This window comes from Nuphar pumila, chromosome 6 (assembly GCF_984573655.1).
Source record: "Nuphar pumila chromosome 6, dmNupPumi1.hap1.1, whole genome shotgun sequence".
NCBI lineage: Eukaryota > Viridiplantae > Streptophyta > Magnoliopsida > Nymphaeales > Nymphaeaceae > Nuphar > Nuphar pumila.
In genome coordinates, this window is record NC_143254.1 from 41,931,263 (window position 1) to 41,940,670 (window position 9,408).

The following is a 9,408-nucleotide window of genomic DNA, read 5'->3' on the forward strand; positions in this document are numbered from 1 at the left end:
TTCTATAATTCTATTTTAAACCCAATCATGTATTTTGGGCTTTAGGGACAGTATTTGTGTGTGTGTGGACAACTATTTTATACATAGGAGGTCATGGCGACCATGATTGTATTGCTTTGTTTCCCTCAACCTTGCTTGCGGGGTTTGATGGTGATGGTACGTAGACATCTGTTTTCTAAGATTTTGTTCATGATGCACGTGTTGCATATTTTGTGATTATTTTTTCAGCTTTTTTCTTAGTTTTTTGGATCTTTGATTAATGTTTAGAACTGCATTAATATGTGCCCTTATGGTTATTGAGGATATGGGTTCTCTATTTGGCTGTGCTTTGCACATAAATAATAATTAATCTGTGCCAATGTAAAGGATACAACAAAGTCAAAACAAAAGTGTATGTAAACCAAGTTGTTGCACTAATACATTTTCAGCTAACTACACCCTATGCGCCAACCAAACGAGCATGCCACAAATCCTCTAAGCTAATTCAATCGGATACGATCTATTATAGGCTGGACATGGCACACTGTGGCTAAGGTTTCCTTTTGATTGTAACAATTGTGCAAGCACGTCTTGCATACCACCAATGAAACTAATGTCGCGGAATGTTAGGGGGCGGGTCACCGGTGGGCCTGATGGCAAATCTTCTCTGTCTTACAAGGTGAAGATAGAATCAGGTGGCCAGAATAAAAAAAAAATGGAAGGAAGAGATTCAGGACATACTATACCTCAGGAAGTGAAGCATTTTTTGTATAGTTTTGATAAAATGGATATACAGAAATCGAATTTCAACTCAAATTATACAGTTAGATTATTAGCTATATTAGAGATGGGGGAAATCCAGAAATCGTGGAAGGATGATCATCCAGACTGGTTCCCTGAGAAAGGAAATGTATGGAACTCTGTAACAGTTATTTATATGAATGAATCCGGTGGGGGTCTGACTAACCCCAGCTTGCCTTTAAAAAAAAACAATCCTGTGACATAGACATGCCTGAAAGGGCACGGGATGCATAATTTTTCTTCAGGCTTTCCTTCCGGAATAGTATACGTGGATCAAGTGCGAGAGTAATTTGGAGTATTGTGATATTGCAAGTCATTTTTGTTAGAAAATATGCAGGTTTCTAAAAAATAATTTTTCTACAAATAGGCTTAATTGTCTATAAAATAAGCCATTTTTATGTTTTTTACATTGCCAACTCTAGTGTTCCTGGTTTTGGTATAAAATTTCACAAACCATTTTCAGCTCTGTATTCTAAGCAAACCTCAAGGGTCTACCCAAGTAACTAATTGGAACCAATAAATTGAAAAAAATACAAAAAAATTTATGGAAGCCATGTATACATTTAAGGATGCCAATGGATTGGATTTTCTTTCCATATCTGACTGAAACCGACTTTTTGCCATAGAATTTGATTATCCCTTAACGCAAGGCCAAAGTTTGGTGTACGCTCTTAGACTGTTTTGGTATGATTTCGCTTGTTTGGTTGGAGCAGTTAGTGCACACCATTTTAACGAAATCTTTCGTGTCAGTGCACATCTCCTTGTGATGGGACATTGTAGGTTCAAAACCCAGGATTGTTGGATGCCTCAAGTTTCAGAACTTAAAGGTGCACGCTAGAGAAGGCGGTCAGGTAACACCTCGAGTGATAACATGAAAAACTCATTGAGCAAACCAAAAGATAAAGAGCCCACCTACACTCCGGCTTCACTCACCTACGGACCAGACTAGATCTCCAGTGCTACGCCCCTTAGCAGATACTGAGAAAATTTTAGTTTTTGTTTAGTTTATTTCAGATATAAATAAACCTAAGTGATGTCAGTATTCATCAGTTTAGTATTTTTTATGCTTTCACCAATGACAGGCAATCCAAACTGTATGAAAAAAGAAAAATGAAGCTGTTGTAAAATATAAAAAGCATTAGCATTAAGATGTTGGGTTTTATGAAAAGAAATTCCAACTGCTTAAGAATCAAGATGCTATAAATTTAACAACATTAACGTTAACATGCTAGGATTTATAAAGTAAATAAAAAAAATCCAACTGCAAATAGTTCAAGCTGTTGAATTCAAAATCATCATCAACTACTGGGTTTATGAGAAATAATTCAAACTGCTGTAAATCAAAATTAAAGTCAGCTGTTGGGTTTTATGAAAAGAAATTAATTTCAATGGAGCATGACAGATTCCCTACTCATAAACGAAGCACCAGCATTCCATTTACAAGAACAATACCAATAATTACCCATAAAAATTAAAGAAATGCAAATCCCTAAGAGCCATAACCAGTTTCAAGAAAATTTCTCTTTTAGCAACATGCTTAATCTAAAACAAAACACCAAGAACAACCTAACCTACCTAAAAGGAATGGAGGAAAAATGACTTACCTTAAATTTTCGTCCAAAGAGTTGATGAGTATTCTTAAGCCTTGATGAAATCCATGAAATCTGCAATCCAATGCCTCCTACAATGGCCACTACCCGAAATCTCGACCCTTTATTGGTTTCAATCGTGAAAAAGGGGTGAAAGAGTGTCAAAATGGCCTCTCACTGTGGTGGTTTAGGCTGCTGCCTTGAGGGTTGAGTTGCCGCAAAAGAGAAACACGGTAAAGAAAGAAGAAGAAAGGTGAGAAGAAGAAAAATAAGGAAGAGAGAGAATGCGTAAAAATAAAAAGGGGGAGTCATTAGGGATTAAATAAAAAAATATATATATATTAAGTGACTTTAAGCCGCTTGTTAAAAATGAAAAGAAACGTGGGGGATGAGCTGCCCCATTCAAAAGATGGCATTGCCCTTAAATTTTTTTTTTTATCAATGTGCCCTTCTCATACCCAATTTGCCCATATAAAATCTATTATTTACAACCCTACTCTAAGTCCCAAAAATAATTTTAAACTTAGAATTTCAGAAACACCTCACACATATATATATATATATATACAGAAATTAAAAATTTACAATTCTTACAAAAAATTTCAGGTGTGTTACAGTAGAAATCATGACTGAGGAAAAACTAGGGGCAAAGAGTCAAGTTTAATATAAGATGGTGAAATAAATACCTGTCTTTTGCGATCTAGGGCACTCACCCAGGGACTCACTGCAACTTTGCCCTCGTTCGTGTCCCCTTGTATACTATTCTTGATAGAAAAATACACAAAAATGGTGCATTCCGTGTCCTACTTACCGTGTCCACGCAAATTCCATTAGACCCTAACGGCCTAACCTCTCTCTCGCTTTGCCCTTAAACCCCAAAGAGAAGGAGAAGAAAAAGAAAACGAACGCAACAATGCCGTCGTCGGCGTCGGCGTTCTCTCGCCTTCTTGTGCGGACCACTCCGCGGCTCCTCCCTCGCTCATTCTCCACCACCACCAACTTCCGCCTGAAGGACGCCGTGGGCGACATCTTCAGAGAGCGAGACTACGACCGCCTCGTGGAGAAGTTCAAGGATTGCTCCAGGGAGTACCGGTTCCGCTGCAAGCACAAAGTCTACGAGCACGCCGTCCGCCGCCTTGCCGCCGCGGAGCGTTTCTCCGGCATCGAGGAGATCCTCGAGGAGCAGAAGAAGCACACCCACCTCGCCACCGAGGGGTTCTATGTCCGCCTGATCGGCCTCTACGGCCGTGCCGGGATGTTCGGGCACGCCCTCAAGGTATTCGACGAATTGCCCGGCCTCGGTTGCGCCCGCACCGTGAAGTCGATGAACGCCGTCCTCACTGCCTGCGCCGATTCAAAGGATTTCGACAAGTTGGGGACGTTGTTCCGCGAGTTGCCGCAGAAATTGGGGGTAAAGCTGGACGAATACTCGTATAACATACTCATCCACGCCTTCTGCGAGGTGGGCAGCGTCGATTTGGCGTTTTCATTACTCGGAGAGATGAGGAAGAATTGTGTCAGCCCCGATGTGATCACGTTCAATACTCTTCTTAGCGGATTCTATCGTGGGGATCAAAGATCCCAGGCAGAGAAGGTCTGGGCAGAGATGGGGAGGTGCGGAGTAGAGCCGGATACGAAGAGCTTCAACTTAAAGATGCGGGGATTGGTCGCGGAAGGGAAGATGTCGAAGGCTGTGAAGGTGATCGATGATTTGGAGTCTAGGGGGTTGAAACCGGATACTGTTAGTTTCAGTGTTCTGATTGAGGCGTACTGTGAGAAGGGTAACATGGAAGATGCTAAGAGGATGCTTTGCGAAATGGAGAAGCGTGATTTGGCTGCAAATCGATCGGTATACGAAGCAATTGTTCCTGCTCTCTGCAAGGGTGGAGATTTGAATATGGCTTGTGAATTGTGTGAGGAGGCTTTGAACATGAATTGTTTCATCAATGTGGAGATTTTGCAGGGCGTTGTTAATGGGCTGGTCGGGATTTTGAAAGATAAGAAGGCCAAGAAACTCGTCGAGCTAGGGTCAGCCAAGAGTTACTATGATTCAGGCTTGAAGATGCCGGCTTGATTCACTTGCATTATAAACCCAAGTTGTTCAGCTAGTCCTCTTTGTGTTACCTTCAATTTATAATCAAATTTTTGTTTTTTGAAAGTAAGAACTTTGGCCACCCTCAACTGCTTTCCTTTTTGTTGTAAAAGTTGTTTGATCTGCCACAGGATTTTACTATCATCACATAGATTATCTTCAGTTTAATGGATCCATTCAGTATTTTGGGTTTTTTATGCTTAATTTATGTGTTGGTCAGCTGTTAGTTGGCTCATATGGCAAGCATAGTTTTTTTTTCACTATTCATTGTTGTGCTTGTCCTTATGGGCACTAATTTCATAGAAGAGAATAGTAACTAAAATCTCTATATTTAGTATACAGCGCCTCTGCATAAAGTCCTCAGTATTTTCTATTTGGATATGTTATGTATCAGAGAGAATTATAGCGATTGAAAAAAAAAATCCTTTGAAGTTCAACTTAACCAAATATGTGAACCTTTCTCTCTTGCTAGTATGTGAAGGCATATCTCATGAATGTGCTTAGTCAAGGCATATCGGTATATATTGCATGTGCTTACTCAAGGAATGTCAGCATATATCGCATGTGCTTACTCAAGGCATATCTGTATATATCACATTAACAAATTCATGATCCCATGCTAGCTTCTTCTTTATGTTAGGTTTGTTTCAAGTTGTAGACTCATGAAAAATTCCCAATCATTTGCATTCACAATAAATTTCTTCCGTTTAGTTCACAGTAGGGAATCAAAGTTGTAAAAGCTGTAATTTGATCTGCCATAATTTTACTGTCAGCAACATAGTTTTGGTTAATTTTGATTGTCATCAATTTTTGCTTCTGAAAGTGCTGCTTATTCTGTCTTAAATTGATAGATTTAATGGATCCATTCAGTATTCTGGTTTTTTTATGCGTAATTATTTTGCTGATCAGCTGTTGTCATGGTTCATATATCAAGGTATAGTTTTTTCCACTACTCAATATTGTGCTTGTTAGTGAATGAAATCTCTACAGTTAGTATGCAGCCCTATCTGCATAGAGTGCTTCTCGGTGTTTTTTGTTTGGATTCATGAAGAGGCAGAAAGAATTATAGTGCTTGAAAAAAAATCCTGTGAAGTTCAACTTAGCGAAATCTGTTACTCTCTCTCTCTCTCTAATATGTCAACGCATATCTCATGAATGTATTTACTCAAGACTTATCACATTGACAAAGATCCCATGTTAGATTCTACTTTATGTTAAGCTTGTTTCTAGTTGTAGACTTTTTAAATACACAACCATTCACAATAAATTTCTTTTGTTTAGGTGACAGTAGAGAATGTTTTGACCATCTTGCTGTTTTGATATATTCATGTCTGAATTTTTTGCTTTTTCTAACACAAGTCCTCTGTGCTTGTTTCTTCATTATTTTTTCACTTATATTTTTTATTTTAATATTTCTTCCCTTGTTCATGAGAATAAGTGGAAGTGGTTCAAAATACTCTTACGGAGAAAATATAGAAAACTTACAAATGTTGTCATCGCCACTGTGCTGATAATACGGTCCTTGTTTGAACTTATTCTCTGCTTCAGAGGGTAGCAATGAAAAACTATACAATCATTGTGTACATTCTTTAAGTTCAACCATTTTTTACTTGTTCTTTTGTTAATATGCGTTTGGATTAGAACTCTGTTACTGTTACAATAAATGTATGTGATAATGCATTTTTGTTTTTAAGGTTGAGAAACCAGAATCATTTCCTCCAAGAAAAGTTTCTTGTGAGATTGTTCTGTGATCCGCAAGGGAGACAGCAAATCATGCAGTATAGCCACAGTTCTATTTCTAACCGTCCAGTAAGGAACACAGAAAGTGGTTCCTTATGTCAGAACCATCTCGCTTGCATTTATTTTTGTGGTAATGAATAATTTTTTTGTACATTTTTCTTAATACCTGTGTATTCATCTTCTAAAGCATCTTTGAAGCACTTGCATAAATTGTCAGGCCAGTTTTGCAGTTCTGATCAATTGTAAACACCTGCAAAGGACTTGTACAGGATTTCTTTGTGCAGTTGAATCCCCAGTTGGAAGCTGATCTATGCTAACCTGTTCTGCGGTGCTTGAGTCAATTAACTTCAGTTTAGGTGCCCTATGTCAAGTTAGGGTCTTGACTGAAACTTGATGAAGGCGCTGATACAATGGATGGACTAGTACAACTTAATCTGACTGGCTCAATTTGGGATAGAGGATGGTCAGTTTCCTATGAAGGCTGGGCCATAGAAAAACACTCCCTTCCAGGGGTGAGTGAGAGAGGTGTGACAGCAATTTCGAAGGAAAGATGCTGATTCCTGTGAATCATCACAATGGGCATTTGTTTCGCTGATCATGGGAATCGGGACATTTTCATAGGAAAATAGGCTGTTTTCCCAAGTTTTCCAGTGAAACAAACAGCCCCTAATGAAAAGTTACGTGGTCCTACTGCCTGCAACTTCAAGCGTTTGTGTTGATCTCAGGTATATTCCAAACGTAAGGGGACCAAGAAATCTGTGATATTCAGCAACATTTGAGTTATGCATTTGTGTGATTACCATCCTCTATTTTCTTGTTAGATATTGCTTCATACTATTTGCAGCCTTGTGCAGTTCCAATGAGCCCTCGGAACGATAGGTTTGTCAATGGGTGGGGTTCGTGTCAGACACTTGACCCGACCCGTATCCAGAGATCCCAGAGATCCGGGTAAGAGAATTAAAATGTGGGCCAATCTGAACCTGACCGGAGTAACATGTGGATCAGGTTTGACCTATGATGATTTTTTCTGGATAGCCGACTCGACTGATCTGATCTGAGTGTTTTCTTATGTATTTTTATGTTAAAAAAAATTCAAATGCCCTTTAGATTATATGGGTCGAATTTGGGCTTTCATTTTGTGGACCTGACATACCCAAACCCAAATATGATTGTGTTATTCGTGAGGCTTTGGGTTCACCTTGATGGGTCGGATGCCCAATCAGTTGATTCTCCCTTCTTGCAGAAAAAAAAGTGTTCCACTACCCAAAAGTCTAATGTCTTAAGTCCCTAAACCCTAAACGATTTATTTTTCATTAAAAAAATCTAGTGTCAATATTTGTATGTACGTTATAATTGTGTTACCTGGTTAAACTTCCACCTCTTATGGGGTGAGTCACGGGCTCGAGGACCCTTGATTTGGATATATAACTAATGGGTTGGGTTTCATAATGCTTTCTTCGTCTACATTAAAATCTGATTGGACCCGCTCTCCAAGAATGTATTCCATGGTGGAGGGGGGAGAGAGAGAGAGCCAAAAGTAATTCAACATTACCACTCATGAAGATCAACAAAATGTTGAACCCATGAACTGAACAAGAGCAAAAATCAAAACAAATAAAGCACAAGAGAAAAGAACATCAGACAAATAAACGGGCTCACGCCGGAGCCGCTTGCCCAGATTGCGGCAAAAGAGAGGTAGCATTAGCAGGAGGGAGCGGAAGATCAGTAAGATGCATACGCAAGATCGCATAAACATCTATCAAGATTTTATGCACCAGGTTATTAATGTTAACTGAAATTTGACAAAAATGAGCATCATTTCGCGCCATCCAAACAAACCACCAAGAAGTAAACAACCACGTCCGCCAGATGAACCTCCACCTCTTGTTGCGCCTAATACAAACCGGACCCAAGATCAGATCTAGCGCAAAGGACTCCTCCTTAACAAACACTTCTGGATGCCTCCAGGTCCTGCTAAAGAGTTCCACAAATATTGGGCAAGACCAGAACAAGTGAAACGTAGATTCTTCTGCAGCTTGACAAAGCACGTACCAACTCGGGAGCTGAATGCCCCACTTCTTTAAATTATTGTGGGTCTAGATCCTATCGTGCAGAATTAACCAAGTCAGGACTCGAGAATGGGGAGAAGGACCCTTCGCCCAAAGCACATCCTCGGGCAACCAATCAGCCTCGGGCGAGAGCAACGATCTATAGACTTTTTTTTTGTGAGAAACTCTCCGTTTGGCGCCAACGCCCACTGCAACCACTGACCAAAATTTTCGGAGTCCTCAAAATGGTCTCTAAAGCAGGCTAAAGCCCTCAACCACGATTTACGCAAGTGCGAGAGCGCCAAACCCCGCGTTCCCAGACGAACCGGGATAAGAGCTGGAGCCCCATATTTAGCAAGAAGCAAACTAGCTTAAGGGTTATCCGGTTGGTGGGCCAACCAACATTGCTTGACGACAAGAACAATGCTTCGCAGTATGGGCATAGAAATGCCTAAACCAGTCATACGTCGAGGTAACACCACTGAACGCCAACCAATCAAGTGACACTTACCCTTGAGTTGACACCCAGACCATAGAAAACCTGTCAGCAAGCGCGTCAGCTGCTTCTCTACTCCCACAAGCATCACAAACATAGACATGAAAAATTTTGGAATAGTTGAAAGAACATGTCTGACTAAGGTTAGACGACCAGCGATGGAGAGATAAGACGACTGCCACGAAAGTAATTTGCGTTTCACTTTTTGAAGCGTCGGAGCCCAAGCAGCAGAAGATAGGTGTTTCACTTGTAATGGCAAGCTGAGGTACATAATAGGCAAGTCAGAAATAGTGCAATTAAAAATTCTCTTTCCAACTGCAAGCATATTGCATTAACATTGAACATGGTAATAGAGCATTTGGTCTTATTTAGAGAAAGCCCAGATAGGGAGAGAAAGAACTGAATGATAAGCTTGAACCTAAGCATTTGTTGAACATTTGCATATATAAAAAAAGATCATATCACCAGCATAAGTAAGAATATGACCTAGAAAGTCAAAACCTGCAAAGGATCAATGAAACACGAGACAACAGCCCGCTTAAGCAAGACCACAAGACCCTCATCAACTGCATTGAACAACAAAGGCGATAGGGGGCACCCTTGCCGCAAACCCCGCCCCAGCTTGAACCGGTCTCCTCTAATACCATTGATATTTAACCTGGC

The 9,408-nt window shown here is 40.1% G+C and overlaps 1 protein-coding gene across 2 annotated transcripts; it reads left to right on the forward strand.

The window, feature by feature from the left end:
• The first annotated feature begins 3,251 nt into the window (after positions 1–3,251).
• LOC149834714 (uncharacterized) lies at positions 3,252–6,377 on the forward strand. 2 transcript variants are annotated; one of them, XR_016432561.1, is made up of 2 exons: positions 3,252–4,527; positions 6,156–6,377. XR_016432561.1 is itself a non-coding variant. In XM_090010270.1 (1 exon), the coding sequence occupies exon 1, from the start codon at positions 3,283–3,285 to the stop codon at positions 4,441–4,443; it is 1,161 nt and encodes a 386-aa protein (XP_089866396.1). In that variant the 5' UTR covers positions 3,252–3,282; the 3' UTR covers positions 4,444–4,662. The 2 variants fall into 2 exon arrangements, 1 of the variants encoding a protein (XP_089866396.1); XM_090010270.1 differs by lacking the exon at positions 6,156–6,377 and having other exon boundaries at positions 3,252–4,662.
• The last annotated feature ends 3,031 nt before the right edge of the window (positions 6,378–9,408 follow it).

What these genes read in the sequence shown, in the direction of transcription:
- LOC149834714 (XM_090010270.1), top strand. Translation starts at nt 3,283, where the DNA reads ATGCCGTCGTCGGCGTCGGCGTTCTCTCGCCTTCTTGTGCGGACCACT.